Here is a 24469-nt window from a genome sequence, read left to right as displayed (position 1 = left end):
TTTGCTTGTAACATTTGCTTGTAGGTCACGGAAGCTAAATGTGCCGGCTACTGACGTCCTATAGAAAGGTGCCTTGATGTTCCGACTCCTTAACTTTGTTTTTCTGGCAGCTCAACGGTGTGGGCTGTAAAAATCTGTAGTAACATCTTGTGCGTACAGCTGCATGCGACAACAGAACAGTGAACCATGAGATATTACGCCACGATATATCTTTGTCTTTCAATGTAATTTTATTAGCCATGTGCTTAGCGGCAGCATCAAGAGGTACTTATTCCCAAATTGCAGTATCCATAAGAGCGGCGCCTGATTGGCAGAAATTTCGGCTATTGTCTCCACCGATGATTTTGCGCCAGTCAATAAACACGCTTCGAAGGCAGAACACTTGCGAAGGTGACACCTTGTTTTTGTGACATTGACATTGTTTATGACTATGTGGCGCTTACAGACAGTTCTACATTTTTCCTTCTTTCCTTCACCTACTTTCCTCCTTTCTTTTTCTTTTTTTCACACCTTCACTCTCTTTCCCTGGTACAGGGTAGACAACCGAACATCCTCCGCTTAACCTTTCCGTCTTTCCTTTGCTTTTATCTCTTTCTCTCTTTTCCTTGTTGTTGATGTTGTTTATGAACCAATCTGCAGCTGGAAAAATAGGGCACCGAATTGCCTGCAAGTCCACAAACATCAAAAATAAACGCATGCACGACTATGTAATCTTAAAGAATAAGCAGATGCGCGAAATAACTAGAAGAAAAAAGAAACCACAAGTAAATCAACCAAAGAAATGAAACATATAGGTAATCAAGCATACCTTATAATTGCAGGTTAAAAGCGGGCTCAATACGCATGCTATACAAGCATTCAGTAAGTGAGCACGAAATATCTGCCGCAAATGAACATAGAACTTAACACGTAGCGCGCATTATAAGCGCATGCCGCTCATATGGATCTTTACTACCTATATTTTGGCCTAAAATACAGCTGCATTGCAGGAGCGAATAAGCACGTCGAAGCGACCAATGTCGCAAACAATGCGTGCAAAATGAGCACGACACCATTTTAATGAGGATAAATCTAGTAAACCATTTCTGACTTCCTTTGTGGAGTACGTTACCGGACTGGTTGGCGCGCACTGTAAGTGGAGTGTATGGCCGATTGGTGCGTACTTGGAAACTGTTATGTTAGTTTATGTTACGAAATTCCCTTTTCGTAACAGAAGCTCAATACAGACAATATAGCTTCCCTTGCTCTTTGACGTTTCCAACGGCTTCGAAATCTAAATGCTCCTCATGATGAGAAATTACGGCATTTGAGACAAGAAAACAGGTCTTTTCTACTGCCCTAATCCGGTTGTCCCCTGATCTACTTCTATATATGACTTTCTCCGCGGCCTTGCGATTGCTGAAGACACGTGATTCGTCAGCACTTTGGGGTTGAGCAGAGTGTTTATGTTGCCTGTGTGTGGCCTGTCTCTATGGGCATGTTAGCAGCCCATAGACGACGAAGTGTCTTTTGATACAGCGCTGTTCTTTCTAGCTCCGGGTTATTTCTGTGAAAACCTAAGTTCATCCGCTGGTCCTCGCTCCCTGCTCAGTCGCAATGGAAGTGGACGACCCCGCACGTCTGCCGGCGACGGCGGCGTCAGCGGCGGCCGCCTCCAGGAAGCGGATCGGTCAGCAGAGCGACACCGACAGCGAGGACACCCATGTCTACTCTCTCAGCAGTGAGGACACTTCCGATGACGACTTCCAGCTTGTACAGAGCCGCAGAGCGAAGCGACGGAACACCAGGACGTCCTCATCGTCAAGCACGGAAACAGTGAGACAGACACAGAGGCCGGACGCCAATACCATCATCTTTGTGCCCCTGCTTCCCAACGTCAACATGAAGCTACTTAACAGGCAATCTGTGTCGATGTCACTGGAAGCCTTGGTGCCAAATGAAATATCGGACATTCGAGTGAACACCCGAAAAAATCTTCTGGCGGTTGATGTCCAGCATGCGGCTGCTTTGACCACTCTACGCAGCGTAACGGACCTCGATGGCATTCAGGTGCGCTCTTACATCCCTCTGGGATCTGACGTAGTCACCGGCGTTATCTACGACGTAGACGTCGCCATCCTTAATAACGACTTGCCGATTCTTATCAAGCCAGCCAATGATGAGGTCATCGTTGATGTTAAGCGGCTAGGCAGTTCACGCTGCGTGAAAATAGCATTCAAGGGCAAACATATACCCTCGCATGTCAAGGTTGGACACTTCAGACATGCAGTGCGGCCTTTCATTGCGAAACCTCTCCAGTGCCGCAAATGCATGAAACTGGGACACGTGAGCAGCGTCTGCGAAAATCAGGCAGCATGCCCCCGCTGCGGAGAGCCCCACACTGCAGATAAATGTGGCGCGACTGTGGTGAAGTGTTCAAACTGCGGAGGATCGCATGAAGCTTCATCGAAGAAGTGCCCACATATTAAGAAGGAAATGGCCATCTTGAAAGAGATGGCGAGAGATCATTCATCTCATCGCGAAGCCGCCGAAAAAATCAGGAAGCGACGTTCACGTCACCGGCGCTCCTCAAGACAGGCTTCTCAAGGAAGGCGCATGCCACTTCCTACAACACCACCTCCTCCTCCACCGCCTAGGCCAGACAATGTGGAAAGGACCGCGAAGAGCAAGTCCACTGAGAAGGCCACATCTGCCGAATCTTGGCCGGCTCTACCAAAACGACAACATTCACCAACAGAATCACAGCAAACTTTCGCTGGACAACCCCCGACGTCTACTGTCGGCGATGTGTGCGACCAAGACAGGCAGGTGGCTGATATGCTGCAATCGCTAATTAATACAATGCGCATTATACTGAACAAGCTGCAAACACCAGCAGCTCGAAGCGCTCTGCAAATACTGGATGCACTAAATCCAGTGCTTGCTAGCATCGTTTAAGCACCATGGCTCGACCAATAGTCCCCTTCCGCACTGAACTTAAAAGTGCGTCGATCTTTCAATGGAATGCCAGGGGTCTAAGGACCCGTATATCAGACTTTCGCCAATTCATTTTCACAAATCGCTTCCCCATACTGGTCATTTGCGAACCAAATACATCAACTCCACTCAGACTGTCCGGTTATGAATCTTTCGTCTCGTCCACACGCGGTGCGAGCACGAAAGTGATCATCTACATCCGCACGGACTTCACATATGTCGCTAACGCAATAGAGCCTCATGACGACAACCAATATGTCTGCCTAAATGTCCAAAAGAAGAATGTGTCATTTACACTAATTGGTGCCTACATATCCCCAGCGGGTCACTTTGACGGCGAACGACTCAAGAAAATATTACTAATGAACAATGGTCCCTGGGTTATCACAGGTGACTTCAACGCGCATCACCAGCTATGGGGAAGCACTAAAATGGACTCCAAAGGCAGGAGCCTTGCCTCCTTTGCTGCCGACCATGATTTGTGCTGTGTAAATGACGGCAGCCCTACATTTCTGCGAGGCACGACCTACAGTAGCTGCTTGGACTTGACTTTGGTGTCACGGCGCTTTGCCTCGAGCGTCCAATGGTTTACAGACGTAGAAACACATGGAAGCGACCATATTCCAACATACATAACGATTAGAGGAATTGACCAACGCTCCTCTACTGTGTTGCGTACAGTTGATTGGACAAAATTTAAGAAGGATATGGATGACACTTGTCGGGAAGGCCTCTCACACACTTTCGAAGAAACAATCGCAGAGGCATTGAAAACGTCCATGTGCTCGCTTACAAGGTCAACAAGGCGAACAGACTTGGACGTGGAACTGGATAGGCTGCGTGCGACACGCCGACAGGCGGAGAGGAGGTATCGGCGCACGAAGTCCGTCTTGGATCTGAGGGCTTCACGGCGCATACAAAAGAAAATCCAGCGTCGCATGGATAAATTGGAAGATAAGCGATGGAAAACATTCTGTCAGTCGCTTGATCCCCGAAAATCGCTCTCGCACATATGGAGAACGGTTAGGGGTCTTCGCTCATCTCCGCATCAAAGGAAGCCCTTCGCTGCTCTGGCCCTCTACCAACTTCGCTCGGAACTTCAATTGGCTGAAGAGTTCTGCGCACGGATTGCTGGGTCCGTGGCCATCATTACTGACGCAGCATTGAATGACATCCCTGAGGCACGTGTACCAGAAATCAACGTGCTATTTTCACTCGAAGAGCTCGATGCTGCGTTGGTGACTTGCAGGCGTTCTTCGTCACCAGGACCTGATGGCATCACGTATGCTGCCCTATGCCACCTTGGACATGAGGCACGTGATGAGCTTCTCAACTACTACAATGAGTCTTGGCAGAACGGCGCCGTTCCTAAACAATGGAAATCGAGCCGCTTGATCCCCATTCTGAAACCTGGAAAGTCACCGCTTGAGATCTCATCATATCGTCCGATTGCGCTTTCGAGCTGCGTCGGCAAAGTGATGGAAAGAATGATTCTTGCCCGATTGGAATGGTACCTAGAACGATTCAACATCTATCCGAACGCCATGACAGGCTTCCGTCGGGGTCGCACGTCCATAGACAACGTCATTGACATCGTAACATGGGTCCAAAATCAAAAAAGCCTCAAGCGCCTGTCTGCGGCACTTTTTCTGGATATAAAAGGAGCCTATGATAACGTCACCCATGAGGCCATACTAAACTCACTTGAGGCTGTTGGAGTTGGTGGCCGGATGTATCAATGGCTTCAAGACTATTTGACTGAAAGGCGTTTTTTCTTACAGACCGAAGACGGCCCAACTTCAGACCATTACATCTGCCGTGGTGTGCCGCAAGGTGGAGTGTTGAGCCCTATTTTGTTCAACCTCGTCCTGGTAGGACTAGTGGATTACCTACCGCAGACAGTACATGTCTCAATATACGCCGACGACATTTGCATCTGGGCCTCTGCGGTGACTCGCCCTCAGCTAAGAGCCAGGCTTCAGCGGGCGGCAACCATGACGGCTTCTTATCTCCGAGAACAAGGCCTCAGTGTGTCTACTGAGAAGTGCGCATTACTTGGTTTTACGCGGAAACAAATGTCATCGTATCCTGTTACCATCAATGGTCAAGCTGTATTCTATGTTAAGACACATCGGTTTCTGGGCGTCATCATTGACCGCAACCTCTCGTGGAGCCCTCACTGCGTCTATCTGAAGAAGAAGCTAGTCGCCATTGCTCAAGTCTTCAAATTTCTATGCGGGAAAAACTGGGGTACACCAGTCCATTCTATGTTGCAGCTGTACAGGGTTCTGTTTCTCGGACTCCTACGTTACAGCCTACCAGTGTTGTCCAATGCATGCAAGACGAACTTTCGCACCTTGGAGAGCATACAAGGTCAAGCCCTACGCACGTGTTTGGGGCTGCCTCGGTGCACGTCAACAGCAGCAACAATTGCCATCGCAGGAGACCATACAATCCAGACACATGTAGCTGTCGACTCTCTCAGAGCGCACATTCGCCATCTGTCAAGGATCCCCGACCACCATTTGGCCTCCCTACCAGCCGAGAGACCTCAAGCGACCTTTTCACGAATGATTAACGCTCATCAAGAGTACATACCAGCAAGTTTTACACCGGCGGCGAAGCCTTCCTCCCCCCTGTGGTGCCTGCGACAGCCTCAAGTGAATTTTGATATTCCTGGAATTACAAAAAAGTCCAATCATCCATCGCCGGCTCTGAAGCAACTTACACTCCTATTACTGCACCAGACGTATCATGACCGCATACACATATATACCGATGGTTCAACCTCACCTACCAGCTCAACTGCCGCATTCGTCGTTCCAGCCAAGAACGTTACAGTTAAATTCAAACTGTCGCACACGACTACATCTACATCGGCAGAACTTGCAGCTCTCCATGCCGCTATGATGTACATCACCGAAGAGCCAACAGAGAAGTGGGTCGTATTTTGTGATTCCAAGGCAGCCCTTCATAGCATCAAGTCCGCGTTACGTCACAGAACTTACGAGCAAATGACATCTGAAATCAGGGAACTGCACCACCATGCTCTGGAAAGAGGACACCACATTGTATTTCAGTGGATTCCTGCTCACTGTGGCATCGTCGGCAACAACCTAGCTGACAAGGCTGCCCGGTGTGCCCACGAAGATACAAAGACGCGTCCAACACCTTTGGCGAGGTCGGACGCTGCCAGAGAACTTCGCCTACTTGCGCGCAAGAAGTCCCAAGATCTCTGGACATCAAGTGGCTTCAATTGCAGATTACGTCAACTGGACCCCACGCTACGGCTACAACTGCCACCTAGCCTTTCCCGCGGCGAAGCAACCTTGTTGTGTCGCTTGTGGTTGGGAGTGGCGTTCACGAACGCATACTCCTACCGTATGGGAATGGCCGAGAGCCCGATGTGCGACTCCTGTGGGTGCGAGGAGTCCATCGAGCACGTATTGTGTACCTGCCCTCGCTACGATGTCCACCGCCTCCCTCTGCGGGCAACTTTACACAGACTAGACTCGAGACCATTCACCGAGTCAAAGATACTCGGACCGTGGCCACAACCGTCACTGGCTCGAAAAGCGATTCGTGCACTAGTGCGGTACTTAAAGTGCACGGGCTTAAGAGACCGCTTATAGTGTCATTGTGTAAGGTGTCCCTCCCACATGTACTCAGTGCTGACTCTCTCCCTTTCTTCCTCTTTCTATTCCCCTTTCCCCCACCCCCAGTGTAGGGTAGCAAACCGGATGCTGTTCTGGTTGACCTCCCTGCCTTCCCTACCCTTGCTTTCTCTCTCTCTCTTAGCAGCCATGAAGAATGTCTCCTTACAGGTGTAGTTTTGTGCCAACCAGATAAAAGATACGCTTAGCATGAACTACAAATCAATCTCTTTCTGATAGAGCTCAACTACCCGAGGAAAGACGTTTTCACTGAAATTGCCTCACGTAGAAGCAGCTGCAAAACCGATACCATTTATTTCAATGCGGCAAATCTGACCGGCTTAAACGCCAACTGGAACGAAATTTCACTTTCGGCTAAATTGGTTATGAATGAGTAGTGTTTACGAGTAAAGTAATAATGGCAAAGCCGTGGAACGGCCTGTAAATGGCATTTAAGCAGACCAAGCGTGATCCTGCTGGTTAGCGTCTATGACGTATGTCCCAGCCCGTCGCCTCCAACATTTCTTTCAGTGCTCCACGGATAGTCGCGTGCGCCGCCTAATCTCTGAGGTCATGCCCTGCAGCCGCACATTTTAGGTCCTGCGTCACTTCCTGAGAGAAGTAATGGCGACGTAATCTTTTCAGTTCCAGTGTCAAGACTATTTCTGCGAGCTTTTGATGACGCTGCCACTCGTATTGCAAATGTAAGATTGTGCAAGGAGGCTCTTACATATCCACACTATATATTACACAGGCCTCTTTATGCCATCAAAAATTTCATTGCAGTAGGCTTTTAAAATGTAGCACGGTTAGAACTTCAGGAAATTGTGTATAAACTTGTTACACGCCGCAGGTAATTACACATCCGTAGATATATTTAAGCGTGTGTGCACATGGCGACATACACACTGATGTTCTCATTTCTTTGTTTTCATTTCTGAATGGGAGATTTCGCCTGCCAGAAACATCAGAACAGACACCTTCGGTTCCCTCTGCGGGCCTAATTTTTGCGTGGCGCTCACTGAAACTGAGGGTTTAAGTGGCCGAGTGTAACTGAAGTCTAATAATAAAAGAAAGCACAAGCGCTGTACTATATAGCCAACCATGATCTCACTGAAACTAAGGGTTAAAGTGGCGGGCATTTACAATACAAGCATTTGCATTTGTTGTTGTAGGCCTTAACGAAGGCTTTGGCAGGAAATTGTACATTCATGAAAGGGAAAATACATCATTCACACAGGGTTCAAAGATAATCGTTTACAAGAGACCTTGGCTTTGGTTTAAAAACAAGCTTATTCATACACACGTACAGCGATATGACAATGCACATTCTTGGTGACAATAAAACATAATGTAAAAACCATATTTCATCACGTAGCAACAAAGATATGGTCAGACAGTTTCGACGAAAAAGAATCGAGGGTTGTACAATCGACAACCTCTTGTGGTAACAGATTCCATTCTCTGATAGCTTGTGGGAAGTATGAATACCTTAAAATGTCATTGTGAAGCCTATACTCAGATAATTGTTTATTCTGTTTCGTTCTTGAAATTCTAGCGTTAGAGTGTACTAAAAACTTGTTTTTGTCTATTTTTAAAGCATTGCTCTGGAGAATAAACAGGAATTTTAGTCTGAGATATCTAGCACGATCGCTAATTGGTGGGAGTCCGGCTAAGCGTAGAAGTTCAGTTGGGGAATCATGACGACGGTATTTATTATAAATGAATCTGGCTGCTTTTCTTTGTGCGTTCTCTAACTTCGCTACGGCACATTTAGTGTATGGGAACCAGCATATGGCGCCGTATTCTATAACGGAGCGAATGAGTGCCGTGTACGCGAGTAGTTTGGTATTAGGTGAAGCGTATCTGAGGGACCGTTTGAGGGAAAAAAGCGCTGAGAGTGATTGTGTTGCCACGTATAACACGTGTTTGTTCCATTTTAGATCGTATGAAATAATGATACCTAAATGCTTGTATTCTTCAACCCTTTGTAGTTCTCTTTGCTGAATTTGGTATGGAAAGGATAGTGGTGCTTTCTTTCTCGTGACTGGCATACAAGCAGTTTTTTTCTGCATTTAGCGTCATCTGCCAGTCCTGACACCATTTTGGTATCTCTTTAAGTGCGTCATTAAAAACAACCTGATCATCCTTGGTGTGTATTGTTTTATAAATAATGCAGTCATCTGCGAACATTCGTACCGTTGTGTCAATGCTATTTGCTATGTCGTTGATAAAAAGAAGGAAGAGAATGGGAGCTAAAACTGTGCCCTGAGGCACACCGTATAGAACTTCAACGTAGTCTGAGGATTGCCCTTCGAAATGAACGAATTGTTGACGTCGTTACAAATATGCTTTTAACCATTTTGTAAGACTACCATGTCCTAGAATTCCTTGCAGTTTATGGATTAGTGGATGCGATACCCGATTATGTCTACCTGTCCTCGCCTATCGATTGTTAATGCTAGGTCATGAATAGTCTCTATTAATTGAGTTGTTGTAGACAAACCATTCCTAAATCTATGTTGGTTAGGGTTAATGAGGGGGGAGGGGGTGGCGGGTGCGCCTTTACTAGTACAAAAGGGAATAATGCCGACCATTCGATTTAAAGACGCGTAAACTCGCCAAATAGAAATGAAATAAGGTGTATCTCACAGGTACGCCTGTGAGATACACCTCTCCTTTACATGGCAAACAAGGAACCACATCAAATGCACTCGCGCAGGAAAGAAGCGCAAAAAAAAACACTGCCAAGAACAAGTAAAAAAGCGAAGGTGTAAAATAAAGATTTCTAGTAGCGTTTTCTGAATTAGCTCTAGAAGAATTGTATAAGAATATATATTGGCGCAACAATCACAATTCTTTTGGATCCCTCGTTTACTGCTCTACCAAATGCCAAAACGGACTCGCATTGTTATTTAGGAAGTTGCGTAACGATGCGTAGCAGCCAGTCCCGTACAACCGCGTAGAGCGCAGGACGCTGCGGTTCGAAACGCACTGCGCCAACCGCAGAAGGTCAAAAAAGGCCCTTATAAGCACAGCAGAGGAGTGGCTTGGTCAGTCGGCTCGACTGACAACTGTAGAAGCGTCATTCAATATACGCAGAATGATTCCCGACTTCCGGCGCCGTTTTCTCTACTTCCTCTTTAGGTAAAAAGATGTTGATCCATAAATATTTTCACAAACAACGGTTAAATTTCTTAATTCTCGCCTTTCCTACCTGTTCGGCTGTTGCCTCTGCTCGCTCACTTGGTATATCTCTTAATTTATCAATTCCTTGCGTCTCTTGTTTCCAGCTGCCAATTTTGCGCGAGATGTGCTGTGCAATTAGAAAGAAAGCAGACTAGGTAACGGTTGACATTCACGTTGCTAGTGGGTTTAACGGTTATTGCAGAATTTGATGATGGCACTTACCCAATGGGGGGGGGGCAGGGGGGGGAGGCGTGTAGGGCCCTTGGGTACGTGCCTGCCCCCTAACAATCATGTAATTATGTTGAAACTGAATTTAATTGATTCCTGAGAGCGCACACATCATATATCCCCACTCCCCCATGTATTATACGCCGCATAAAAAACTACTGAATGTGTCCCACTCTGCTCACTGCCAGGGCAATCCGAACACAAGGCGTCAGAATGAGTTTGCTCCTACATTCATATTACACTAAAGAAAACGTTATTTGCTCTCAGTATGCGGTCACACTACTAAAACGGATGAATGATTGCCCCAGAATACTTACAATAAGCATGTCAAAGACTCTTAATCAAGTATGTTAGGAATATGGTGACTCCAGAACAGGTGTAAAATGTGTATTGATCCCTTTCCCGCTGACCTTCGGCTTTCGCCAGCCGCACATTGGCGGTTCAACTGTCGCTACCACGGAAACATCAAAGCTTGCTTTTTTTTTCTTGCTTTACCAAAGATGACAAAAACTGAGTGTCTTGTGAAAACAATTGAGGGTTTGCCGAAACCATGAGATCAACTTGTTTTGTGGTGTCTATATAAAAAAAAATGAAATGTCTATGTAGACACAAGTCCAAAACCAAGAAAAGGGCTGACAGATGTAATAGCACACTGTGGTATAAAGTTTGTAAACAGGGATAAGGTGCCTGAGAAAGGCTGCCAACGTTTCGATAGGAGGACCTATATTCGTCAAAGGCGGACACAAGGAACTTGTGGCAGCACAGGTCGAAGAAAGACCAAGGGGCTTTGTAGGCAAGTATTAGTCGCATATCAGAGGGAGAAGACGATCGTTAGAAAGGCAGGTGACCGTTTCGTCAGGGATCATCACTCCTGTGGTACGCTTCGTCCTCCGCTGTGTCGCGAAGGATAGTCCGCCTCCGCTTCGAATTTCTGATGCACGAGCCGAAATTCACAACAACCTAGAGAAAAAGAGACGTCCGTTAATATAATAACAGACAATAGTTAGAAAATGGAAAGACTTTATGATTTGAAGTTACCTACATATTACTATATATACGGGAAGCTATGGAGACATTGTTATAATTATGTTAAAAGCCGAAACTGTTCCACATTTAGCTATGATTCCTGGGTGTTCGAGGGAAAGATAAAGGAAGTTAAACATTCAGTACGCCATTGTGTTATGTAAGCTACATTTGCTGCCTCAGCAATGCTGCTGATATGTCATGGTACTTTTTAACTTTTTGTTTGTAGTTGTGATAACAAAAATAAAGAGAAAGGAATAGTTATCACACGTATGTAAAAGCCTTATTAAAAAAAAACTACCACCTATAAATCAGCTAAAATATGAACTCGCCAAAGACGTGTCTCTAAGCTAAACATCTGGTTTTAGTGAATAACTAAACAGAAATAAATTGTTTGGTGTGCCGTACATTTCTAGGACCATACAGCATACCCGGAAGATGCTACAGCAATACGATAAACACCCTATATATAGCTTCATCGGCCTCTTCCTAGCGTCTTGCATTTCTTTTCACTCGCCATGGGTGTGTTCCTGGTCACGATCGAGCCGCCCTTCGGAGACCTTGAGTGCTAAATATACTGTGACCACCTGTTTCATGTCACAGAATTGAAAATAAAAGTTGTTGTGCTAACACGATCGCTTAAGTTTATGGCCATCAATATGTAAAATAGCTTAAATAAATTGCCATAAATGGTCCTTAACTGTTGCTCTTAAAAGCTCGTTCTACTAATGATACCTGTATCATATAGGCCCATTGTTTCGCTTTCTAGATGCCTTATGTTAATTTGATTTCTCACACCATATCCCAGTCAAGACCAGCTGGAGTCTTCCCATGCAATGTTAAGCCGGCTCCATCGTCCAATCTCCGAACATGGGGATAACATACTCACAAAGATGGCCAACGCAGCAAGCATGACCAGAGATGCATTCTCGTAGCGTATGTTCTCTGCGGCATATCTGCTCAGCAGTGGTGCCACCGATGACCTGTTGACCGAACAGTCGAGACGGCAATTGTGCCACCGCTTTGTAACCCACACTTGAATTCGGGAATAAGTACAGCTTACCCAAGAGTAATCGCACCGAAGAGGAACCCACAAACAGTGGCGTAAGTCCACATACTGTCTGGAAACCCTCGTTCACTTTCATGTGCAGAGTTGCAAAGAGAAAAAAAATATACACATTATATTGCCTACGCCAGTACACAAACAATCCTGCCTGCATAATTCCACATGCGCGCTGGCTTATGCACATTCATGTTTTTCTTCTGTCTTTTTTCCTTAACCGCTCAGCTGTGGTGGGACCATCTGTCCTGTCTTCCTTCTTCGCTTTCTGTCTTCCTTCTTCCTTCTTCGCTTCGCTTCAGGGACGAACCGATACCAACTTGCCCAGTTTGCTAGCATTCTCTCTGCTTGCGAACTTCGTAAAACCACACCCCAATAAACCCCGCCCGAAACTCTAAGTCAGACTTGAAATACGTGAGAAAATCACGGGAGAGTGTTTGATGGCTGAAGTGAAAGATAAAAGCGAGCGGCTAAAATATTTCATAAATGTACATAGTAGGTGGTGTCCGAACCATACCGGGAGGCTTCCGACTCCATCACGCTATGTACGCCTATGGTGTGCAGAATGAAAACTATACTGGGTGTCCCAAGTAACTGAAGTCGAGCATTAAGAATGTGCAGATGCCACGTAGCTGGACAGCATGAAGGAATGCATTCCGCCTAATTGTCCAATTAGTCTAATTAAAAAATCAAATTTTGAAATAATATATTCAGATGAAAAGTGTCAATGAGAAAATTGAAGAGCCACATGAAAAACTCCTGACGCAGGTTTCTGTTGCTCGATACATGCTGCATAAAAGTGCTTTTCTGAGTGTCAAAGAATCCCGCAAATACACACAAAATTGCCGCGCGACTGGCCGCTCGAGGCGTTTTGCATGAACAAGTATTCGCGGGCTTGTGTAGCTTCCTGTATAGCAGGAGCGTCTATTCGTTATGAGTTGGCGCGTTCATTGTAGTAAAGTGTATGAGAAAGTGATGCACAAACGTCGGGGAAGTTACAACATACGGTAAAGAGAAAGAGAGAGAGAGAGAGAAAGAGACCACGAGTGACACTTTTGTGTGGCCTATGACACTAACCGGCTGTGTTGTTTTGTGTTGGATATGCGCTTGTCCCGTGCGGCGGTTTCTTCTCTTGTCCCTCTTGAAACCGCGCTTAGCAGTATTCATTTATTGTCTTCACAATGCACGGTGTGAGATATTCTTAAACGTAATCTTAGCCTGTTGGCACGAATTCAAAGGTGTGCAGCGTTTTTTACGTGGCCGTATATAAGCGCAGAAAAATAAATAAATGATGTAATGAATAAAACGAAAAATGAATAAACAATGAACACAGGATAAAATGAATAAAACGAAAATGAATAACACAGATAAAACCAATGAATGAATGCCTTCGACAACTAAATAAGACGCTGTATTAGACGACACCTTGCGACTGGTATTAACTTTTTTTATTACTTTCATAAGCATACAAGCATACATACTTATGGATGCTTAAAGCGCAGTGACAGACGGGGACAAGCAAGCGGACCGACACACAAGCGCTTGCGTGGGATCCCTTATTTGCCCCTGTCTGTGACTGCGCTAGATCATTCCAGAGTTAGCGCACTCGTTTCTGTATAATGATGCTGCCTGGAAGCGTGTTGAGTGATTGAATGAATGAACAGATTCACGAGAACAGAACCTGCCACATGAGCACTAAGAATAATTACTGCCAGCTAGAAAACTCGCTAATGAAATAACTGCTCCATTAAATGGTTGTGGCAAAAAATAAGTAACACAATATATTCACTTGTTTAAGACGATGTACACCAACATAACCACAACGTTGAATTGTCTTACATGGCTTTCTTGAGTGCAAGGCTGTAGCTGGCCACGACCACAGCAGCACCACCAAAACCTATCATGGCTTGAGTGAGGTATACGATCCACAGATATCTGCAGAAATGCGTCAAAAAAGGTATTTATGGCGTAAATAACAGTAAAAATTAAACGAAATGATACAGATCGTGAGAGTCATTACACAATAAAAAACTGTGAAGAGTAATCTGTAATCTTGACCGCTTTTTTTATGATAGAATAAATTAAGCCCTCAAGAAATTTGCTGTAGGTAAAGTTGCGCGCTCCCATCTCGCACTTGACGAATCAAACATTTTTGTTGCCTGTTCCGGCACGCAAGCGAGGACCCTATGTAGGCCCGTCCACGTTTGAGGTTCGCGCCGCAGAGTAGTGCCGCGTATACGCGAACATTGAGTGCGCCCTAGCATCATTCGTGGAAATCACGGTTTGCCGCCACACTTGACTCTCGATAGGCCTCAGAGATGGCGCTGCTGACGCCAAAAAAACTGACCCGAATGGGCTCGCTTTATGTGTTGTAAAGTTGAACATTTTCTTGACAGTAGCGTCAGAATTCACATTCCAAGTGACATGCTTGTCTTTTAGCCCTTTTTTTCTGCCAAAAGAATCACTCATAGTTAAAAACAAATACAACGGCTTAAAGAGAAACGTTGAGGAGACATGATAGAGCCCGATTAAGGTAAGAGACAAATGTTCTGACAAACTGTTAGAAGACATTATTTCATCAGAACGACAAAAACGACATGCAGGGACAGACTCAGCGTAGAAAACATAGTAAAAACCAAGTTAAATCAAGCAGTCTATTGCTGATAGGTGGTATAGTGCAGTGTTGATAGCGTAATAATTGGATGCCTACGATCCAGCTCAGCCGATACACAGACGTTGCACAGCACACGCTATACGTCTGGGAATGGAGGTGGGAGCGGGAAATTTCTTGGAGTGTAAATGCTTACCAGAGTTACATACAGCTTTTAAAGGAATCTTCATCCATTAATGAGAGTACAGAAACCGTGGATCTCAAATTAAATTCGAGTTACCATATACGCTCGATTATAGGCCGCTCAGGAATGTGTCGGTCCACTCGCGCGTTCAAGCCACATTCCGATGAATAAAAAGTTTACGAAACGTATGTGGAGCCCTGTATTCCAGTGTACGAAAGCTAGAATGAAGAAATGGCCAAAGCAGAGGCGGAGGAAAGCATCCAGGCCGCTCAGTGCTTCACGCCCCATCACAGCGAAAGAAACGTTTTTGGGCTCATAGCAGAATGCGCATCCCTATGCCGTAGCTACAGGTGGGCAATTCAACGAACCCTGGTGCAAGGGCTTGATTTCAGTAGGGAGACACGTTATCCATCGAATAATTTCACGCGATAAAAACGCAATACCAGGAGGTTGAAACGTTGGGCCAGTCAGAAGTGGTTTGTTTTCGAAACATAGGGGCCCATAGGAAGTGTAGAAAGTCGTGTCCTGAGTCCCATTCGCAGGTATCTACAGAGTAGTGCCATTTGCGAAATACTGCTATTTCATATAAGTGAAAAACTTGCATTAATTCATATTAAGTAAACTTTCCCTTCTAATCACGAGAAGGTAACTGCGCTATTCAAAATGAGAAATGGCATCCTTGATGTGTTTATCGTATTCACCACACACGTCCATGTCCTTCTCTCTTAAACAGTTGCTGTATAGCGACGAATGCGGTGTACGTATTACAATAATACCAGATGCATCTAATGCAACAGCATCGCCGGTTCCAGCATATTGTACCATTACGCCCCAGAAAAATAGGATACTTAAATCTGTGTTCGTAGGTGTATTTTTGGCAGTTTATTTTTATTTTTTGCTATACTTTGAAGAAGATGACGGTGGCAAAAAAAGTAAGGACAAATGCTACTGTTTCCGCCTACTTTTCCAGTGACATGGCAGTTCCAAATATACGCATACGCCCCTACGCCCGGCAAAACTTCATGTGCACAAGCTTTGAAAGAATTACTAAACTACCAGTCCCACGCTAGTCTCCTAGTCGCAAACACTCTTGCTTACGCTCTAGGTGCATATAATTTTGAATTTTTTTTCTCGAATTATATTGTGTGGTTCATGTGAAAAAATATGCATGCACGGTTAGCTGAAGTTGAAGCGCAGACTCACGGTGGAATCGGCAGGAACGGAGCGGGACCCACGAATAGGAACGCCCCGGCCATTATCATAAATCCGAGCAGCACCGAAACATCCTCTTGTTCCTGCAGGAAGACATGAGATACTTTTTTTTCCACAAAGGGAAGCCGCGCAATACTTTTTGTTTCACCTTCATCTCTGAAATGGAAACAATGAGAGAACCAACCGAACAAAGACAAACAATGATAGTCGTGAGAACGAAAAACGTTAACCTTACAAGTTGCGCGTAAAGCGCTTTCACTCTACATATCTAGCAAACTGCCTGCAATTACGCATCCCTTTTGCCCTGCTCGTGATGATCTAGCAATTCTAAACGCTTCTGCTTCCGAGCTGTGCTTGGTATGTATTTATTTTGCATCCTCATTCGATGGACGCCACTCCTATATGCAATGATTTGAGATTATAGCATGTATATATGGCGCACATATACAGAATAACAGAAAAACTGCAGCACCGAAATGGAACGCTATTTCCAAAGGCGGCCACGGTGATGGCGGTTCCAACATATTACAGCCGTATGTGGTACGCGTATAGCAATAGGGTGGACGAAAACATTAGTTTGGATTCATATTTTCATGTAGCTGAAGCTAATCTCTCATAGCATTTATACCATACGTGACAGTCAAGCATCAACTTTGAGCTCACACTTATTTGGTGCATTCAGCCTTCCATCAAGCAAAAAAAAAAATGGAAACCAAGATTCCCGTGGTGACAGCAGAAGCTAAAGTAACAACGAAATTAAGCCGAAAAATATTGAAGACATAGAAGGAAATGCATGGTGTGGAATGTTATTCTCCAACCAAAATATGTGCACACCTTTCCTATGCTGAATTTAAACTCTGGGGTTCTACGTGCCGAAATCAAGATTTGATTACGATCTGCACCGTAGTGGGGGACTCCGGAAATTTAGACCACCTGGGTAGCTTTATCATGGCCCCAATACATGGGACACGGGCGTTCTTGCATTTCGACCCCATAAAAATGCGGCCGCCGCAGCCGGGATGTGATCCCACGACCTTATGCTTAGCAGTACTATACCATACTGCTAAGTCACCACGCCAGGTCTTTCCTATTCTGCGTCGTGAAAACTGCCAAAGAAGGCTTATGTATTTAGTTACACGACTTAAAGCATCCTAACACAAACAAAAAAGACAAAATTGCTGGCTCTTTCGTAATAGAGAGTAGATGTAAGCATAAAATGGCAACCCGCAAATGAGATTGGTTAAAGATGATACTTGCCACAATCTTAAAATTGGTGCAGGGCGTGTTCCCAACGGCACACCCCGCCGCACCCCTCCGCACCACGCCATATTGTGCACTGGTCCATATGAACTCTGCTGCCCAGCTAGAAGAAGGAAACTGGCTGAAGGCCTCACGATAGGCAGTGAAAAACACCAGGGATACATAGCGCACTGCTTAGCTAGAAAAAGAATGAACTGAATTCTGTGGCTTCACGTGCCAAAACCATGGTTTGATTTTGCGGCACGCCATTGTGGGGGACTCCGGATTAATTTTGACCATCAAGGGACATTTAAAGGGACACTAACGGGAAACAATAGATCAGTTTAGACTAATGGAGCATTGTTTGAGAACCCTGTAGGCATTCATTTCAAAAAATAGTTTGATTATTAGATGAGAAAATGAAGGTCCAAGTATCAGTATTTGAATATCGCGCCGAAACCCCAGCGCTGGTACGTCAGCGGGACGTCAGGGATTCCAAAGTATGTTTTCGCATTTGGGCCGCGTTGGCTGAATAAAGGTTCCCGAAAGTTGCCATGTTTAGTATTTGGTTCCTTTAGAACACAATGTATTCAATCAGTACCGCTATATATATAAAGTAGGCCCTAGAAAATGCCTTCAAAATCCAAGACGTGACAGCCCCCAAGTGCGGGAACTCAAGTAGCCGTCGCCACCCGTATTTCGCTCTTGCGCTTTTTTTGGCCTACGAAACGTCTTATCGTTGTAAGAATGGTGTTTTGGTTTTGTAGAACGGTAATTTACTGATGCAGAAGAAATCATTTTTCACTTTGGTGTCCCTTTAACGTCCGTCCGATGCACGGGACACGGGCGTTTTTGCATTCCGCCTCCATCGAAATGCCGCCGGTGCCGCTGGGATGTGATACCGCGACATCGTGCTTAGCGGCGCAACCACATAACCAATAAGCCACCACGGCGAGCAGAAGCGCCTGACGTAGGCGCCACGCAGCGTGGCGCCACCTCTCGAGCTAACGCAAAATCGGCGCCGCGGAACTTGCGGGCCGCTGGCGTTCAGCTCTCAGTGCCAAAAGATGGCAACTAAGTGTATGGTGTGCTGTATCTGCCTTTTGAACATCGCTATGGGAAATGACAAATAAAGCTTGAGAGTACTAGAACTTACAACTAGAGTGATATTGTAAACAAACATTATGAAGAACTCAGAAGCAGCATTTTTTGTAAATTGTTTGCGCAGTAACTAGTCTATGGAATGCGGTCCCGTACAAAGGGTTGGGAGCCAGAGACTGCATTATTTTGTTTTGACTGGTAGCCCGGATAACCTCGCTGTGTTCGCGCAAACTTTCCCAGATTTTCTCGTCTGAGTGCACGGATAACGGCTCTAGCTTTTGGCTCAAGATCACTTGAATGCTGCTGACCACGGAAGCTGAAAGCATTTCATGCTGTAAAAATGCCAGATAGTAACAGGTGCTGTTAGATAGAGTAGCTCGTTGCTAGATTTATCAAACATGTTATCGGCACAATGTCGACCCGGAGAGAAAGACTATAAGCAGTTCCCACAGATGGTATACTAATAAATCTGTAGTGAAGATTTTGTGGTTTTGTGTATACTCTATGTCCCATTCGATTTTGCGTTGGTATCGTGTTAAGCAAATCCACGCAGCTTAAAAAAATTTAGACACATAACAGTGGAAGGAATGTTTAAAGACTTAAATGCCCTTTATATTGGTGAAATTATTTCCCCCTTTGCTTTGAACCATTTAATTAGGATACAACTCAACACACGGCACCAGTTCTAGCTTACCATTACTGAAATGGCTATAGCTCCCACACATGTGAGCCACTCGATTTCTAGCAGCTGTCCACCCAGTAGACTTGAATCGACACTGCGCTTTTCAACGCATTTTGCAGGCATAAAAGCCGATAGTGTGGTCTGGAATAATTTAGTTACCACATTTAACGTCGCAACACTCTTGCTGTGTCAGACGCCATCTAGTGGGGAAGGGGGCTCGAGGATAATTCTGACTACCTGTACTTCTTAAAACCTACCCCGAGAGCCGGCTTATTTCACGACGTGTGCCTGCTGGAACACGGTCACGATGGCCAGGAATAAAAGGTTGGAAACCAACCTCGTTCAGCAGCAAAGAGTCATAGCCGCTGAGGCACCGCGACAGGTGAATAGTCATGAATATAGACTGCGCCATGCACATCAATGGCAATTGTGGCGCAGTGTGGAATCAATAATTTGAAACAAACCATATTTTTTCCCACATATGTGCAGCCATGCATAGAGCAGGTGTCACAAATCTTACCAGCTTGTATGTGAAGAAGTATCCCCAGAAGAGAGCTCCGAGTGAATAAGAGATGTAGAGAGCAGAGAACACAGCAGCCACTTCTATGTCGGGAAGCCGGAACTGTCAAAACACAAAGTACGGGTAATTAATTATCCAGCGTTCAAGAAAAAAGACAAGGACGGAAGGCAATAACACTAGCAAGTAGCTTCATTAGTACAAATGAGACACAGATATCACTCAGAACAAGGGCGAGTGCCTATCGTGTCGTACAAAGGGAGCGTAAATTATAAAGCGATGACTCAACTACTCCAAGATATGGTCTCTCAATAAACTTTATTTCTCTGTTACTAGGTTTTTCCGTTTGCATTAGGGAGGAGACCAAGGAAGAAATGGCAAACCACCTCTGCATTGCGTGTTCATATTTTCCGGCTCTACTTGGCAATGCACAGCTCGTCAGCTTCGTAAGGTAAAGCTTACGTGCACTCATGTGCTTTTTTTCTCTATAGCTATAAGCACGAACTAAAGAAACCAAATCATTTGATATAAAACGCACGCAATATTACGGACTTTACTCAGTCAAATGCACAAAAGGAACCTTTAGTAAGTGACCTTTATTAGTATCATGCAGGTGAAAGGTGCTCAATGAAGTTCATTGAGTAGCGTTTGTTGCCCGCGCTAGTAGAGCATTTAATAAACAAAGTGTCAGCTGCTCATCCGAGCAGGGCATCCACAATACGTTTTACACCTTAACATGTGGTACAGTCAATATTTTTAACGAAGGGCCTATCAAGGGTGACCTTGAAGATTGGGATAAACTTTTAATAAGGGCATACCTCCCCTTCCTTGAGATGGAATTCCAAAGTGCCGTCGTGGAAGCCGAGGGCCGATATGGCGATTGCGACATTTGCAACGCTGATAAACATTGGTGCGTTGGACAAGAGGCGGATGGCACTTTGGGCTGGTTGGTCCCTCGGAATTTTAATTGCTTGAAAGAAAGGAAAAAGGCTGCGTTTATTGCACAGGTTTTACGCTTACGTCCCATGGAAGTTATTTTGAAGATGCACCTTGAGAAATCTGAAGAACACCGTGTTAACGAAGCCACGAGTAAAACTCTTAGCGAAAGATATTATTATTCTCTCGAGGAATAAAGGAATTATAGGCTTACATTTGGCGGGAGACCGTAGCAGTATAAACGGCGCAACCAGAAACATAAGGCCACCGGAAATGAAGAACGGTATAGCATCTGGCCACCACTGAAATGGGACAGCTTTCGTGAAGTCGTAGAGGTGAAGAATAAGATAAGAGCACATATCAGAAGCTATGCGTACCTCAATGAGAGCAGTTCCAGCAAGGAAGCCCACTGTGTTAGACATTCCGTACACACACTCCATAGAAGACTAAAGAAAGGAAGAAATTAATGAGGCTAACGTCAACTACGTATTTTTTTCATTCATTCGGAAGTGCCTTTGCAAACCGAATATTCTTACGAATAACGTGGCATTTCAGCAGCCATAACGACAGGGCGTTGCCCGGGCGTGCTATATACTGTACAAATGAGATTGAACAGAACACTTTCACAATACGACAATGCTTGTCAGCTAATATCATTCCGTTTGCATTGTTGCATTCCCCAAATGCCCGACCAAGCTGATAACGCAGACCCACCTTGGCGGCGCAGTGGCTCTGGCGTTGCGCTGCTAAGCACGAGGGCGCGGGATCAAATCCTGACTGCGGCGGCCGCATTTCGATCGAGGCGAATAACAAAGAAAAAAAAGCACCCGTGAACCGCACATTCGGTGCAGGTTAAAGGAACCCCAGGTGGTCAAAATTATTGCGGAGCCACCCATTACGGTGTGTCTTATAGTTACATCGTGGTTTTCTCACGTGAAACAGCAGAATCTATGTTATAATAAATGCAGCAAGGCACCTATCCAGTGAATACCGACGGGCGAAAGGAATATACTCGTAACGAAAGTGGAACTATTCCAACTTTTAAACGTAGAAAATCTATAGGTATTATAAAGCTCCTACAAAACAAAATATCTGACTAGGACAACACGTAACAGTTGTTTTAAGAAAACCTTCCCAGGTGATCTGCCAAAAAAGCTTTGGTCAAGCAGCTTAAACGTCCTTGAGAGAACGTGTGTATGCAACTGTGTGCAAGATTTCGCATAAAAGTTGCCGAATGAACTACACATTGGTACCGAATTGCGGATGACGTTGTCAGAAAACACCATTATCTGACAAAGCAAGACTCGAATGGCTTTGTAAGCCCAACACTCCATGCGGTGTAAACTATAATGAAACCATATACCAGAAGGTGTCCACACAGGCCTATGCGTACAACGCGCGCGACTTGATGCCTTTTATCTGTTCGCACAAGTCTTTGCCTGGATGGAAACATGTGTCAAGAGCACCTTCGTGTTTTCTACTTTCAAATAGCTGAAGTTATGGTGACTTCCATGCAAGTTTCTTTTTAATTTACACATACATTACTAACAAAATCAGTGAACCAGTAGCCTTCCTTACACCCAAAGATCAGAAAACATTGCTTTCTGCTGTCTACAATAACACTGAGGTCAGATTGGGCAATACATAACTGAAAGAGGTAGTCAATATTGCTCTGCCGTTGGTACGCCTAGCATCGTAACCTTGAGTTTTGATCGCGAGTCCTATACAGGCGCATATGTTAACATAATATAGCTAAGCGTAACATTCAGTAAAGCGTTGCCAGTGGCTTTTTATCTGCTTTCCGGTATTTATGAAATTCGCATGTTTGCCACAATGTACAACTGATAATAGAACTGCCGATAAAAGCTACAGGAGTCACGAGTCCAAAGCCCCTAATTAAATACATTTCTGGCGGACACAATTCTCACAAATGCCGCATACAGAAGACGTAAACTATAGCATAAACAAAGAAACAAAGGCCAACAGGCAAATTATAACATTTGGTATGAGAACAACATGGTAATATGCAATAGTCAAGATGAACTACACATTTCATGTGGCTCGTCAAACTTGCAACCCAAATATCAAAGTTCCTGATATGATAGTTGTTAGGGAGCGAATGGAATGTAAAGCGCAGACACTGTTAGCTTGAATTCAATCGAGGTGTACGTAAAATCCAAAGCTCACCATGTCTCCGACATGAATTCAATAAGCCAGCCATTTATTTAGTATATACTATGCGTGAACCTGTCGGCACTAGTGAAAGCACTTTGTACACAGCTCCGCGAACTATTCTAGAAGCATTGATGGACTCCTGGAATTAAAATGTGATAGTAAGATTGCCTCTAAAAAGCAGCTGATGGATGCTAGACTCACTAACAATTATTATACCACAGCTCCGCTGGCTCCTAAAGGTGGCGGCTGCATAAAGTGTCACCACGAAAAATGCATAGAAGAAACCGAACACCATTCCGATTGTCACAGTAGCGCCCACAAATGGGCTGCCTTCGCCGATCCAATACGTAGAGCTACAAAAAAGGAGAAAGAAAACATTGTTGCTGTTAGAATCATCGAGTAAATCTCAATTGCTTAGCAATCCATTTTTAGATTTGAGCGCGTATTTGTAGCTAAAAACTGCTGCAGAAATGAGAGCGAGACAGAAATAGAAGACCCAGCAGGCGGAGGGTTACTCTGACTTCACCTAGTTTGCAGGAGTGCACTGTTGCAGAAGCAGGCGAGAAGAAGAAAAAGGGAAAGTAAGAAGTACAGGGATAGAAAGAAACAATAAGCTTTAAGTATCTGCATGCTTGGGCGTGATATCGACATGCAAGTACAACAGCGTTGAGATTTCGAGTGACAGTGGAATACAAATGTTTTCAGAGTATGCCACGTTTTTGGATTAGCCCCCCCTCCCTCCCCCCCAACCTTTGTCGCAATCGTGGATAACGTGAGAACTGTACTGCCACCAGTAAGACTTATGAAAGGTTCCGCACAACGCTAACAAGCTCCCTCGCAATCTGAAACATTAGCATACATGCAGTGATGAACTCGTGCTCTCTGCTGCGCTGTTCAGCTGTAAGCAGGACATGCGAGACACGACTGGTTCGCAGGCTCTACACAAGGTAACCTTTACTGAGCACCACGCGATACTTGGCCAATCGCCTGTAGTGGGTGCGCGCCACAAATAGAGGGAAATCAGATCCAGCAAAACCTAATCTCTGCGTCTTCATAAACGCACAGCGACTGACTGCACAGTCGGGTTCTGTAGTGCTATGTACAAAACATACTCGACAGAAAACTGTTGCCGTTTGACCCGGCCTTATGGCAGTGTTACTCGCTTCGCTTGCGCAAAGCGGTAACGGCGCATTAGTAACAATGCACGGCTTGGTAACACAAGACCCAAATAGAATGTCTTTATGGTAGTTTACTAGGTTTCTTCAGGACTGATTTGGTCGCAAAATCGCCAACACAGTCATCCGAGTGTCACTCAAAGATCAGCAGAGTGATCCTCGGACTTCCAATGTTCCACGCATGACATAAAACCATGAAAGGAACGAACTTAAAAACGAATTTTCCCTGTTTTTTTTTTCACACGGAACGCTATATTTCATGCGTTTCTACAGATACCATGTTCGCTACTTGCTATCTGCTCTCAGGGTGTGCCCACAGTATCGCAGTTCACGCATCGCATCATCATAATTATCGGCCACAATGGCATTCCAACCGTCGGAAAATGTACTTAATGATGACGACTCGAGACCACGATTGTCTGTGAACAGCCACAGTATTGTACGACAGAAATCAGACGGCAAGTGCAAAAAAAATAATAATTTGGTTAGGAATAGTGCTGTAAAATGA

General features: G+C 45.0%; 1 protein-coding gene across 1 annotated transcript; it reads right to left on the bottom strand.

Annotated features, from left to right (window-relative positions):
- Positions 1-10788: 10788 nt before the first annotated feature.
- LOC135916628 (MFS-type transporter SLC18B1-like) lies at positions 10789-23033 on the bottom strand. Its single transcript, XM_065450045.2, has 10 exons — positions 22992-23033; positions 20989-21057; positions 20826-20913; positions 20494-20645; positions 19679-19780; positions 16128-16219; positions 13969-14064; positions 12133-12207; positions 11959-12052; positions 10789-11006 (listed from the first exon to the last, which is right to left on the bottom strand). The coding sequence occupies exons 2-10, from the start codon at positions 21049-21051 to the stop codon at positions 10902-10904; spliced, it is 867 nt and encodes a 288-aa protein (XP_065306117.2). The 5' UTR covers positions 21052-21057; positions 22992-23033; the 3' UTR covers positions 10789-10901.
- Positions 23034-24469: the final 1436 nt, after the last annotated feature.

The sequence above is a fragment of the Dermacentor albipictus genome, chromosome 5, assembly GCF_038994185.2.
Source record: "Dermacentor albipictus isolate Rhodes 1998 colony chromosome 5, USDA_Dalb.pri_finalv2, whole genome shotgun sequence".
In the NCBI taxonomy this organism is placed as follows: Eukaryota; Metazoa; Arthropoda; class Arachnida; order Ixodida; family Ixodidae; genus Dermacentor; species Dermacentor albipictus.
This window is presented reverse-complemented; position numbering and strand designations above follow the sequence as displayed.

Coding starts and splice junctions, on each gene's coding strand:
- LOC135916628 (XM_065450045.2), bottom strand. CDS start 21,051: ATGGAGTGTGTGTACGGAATGTCTAACACAGTGGGCTTCCTTGCTGGA. Junction 12,053..12,132: donor TTCGGTGCGATTACTCTTGG/GTAAGCTGTACT, acceptor TTCGGTCAACAG/GTCATCGGTGGCACCACTGC. Junction 11,007..11,958: donor TTGCTGCGTTGGCCATCTTT/GTGAGTATGTTA, acceptor CTTTTTCTCTAG/GTTGTTGTGAATTTCGGCTC.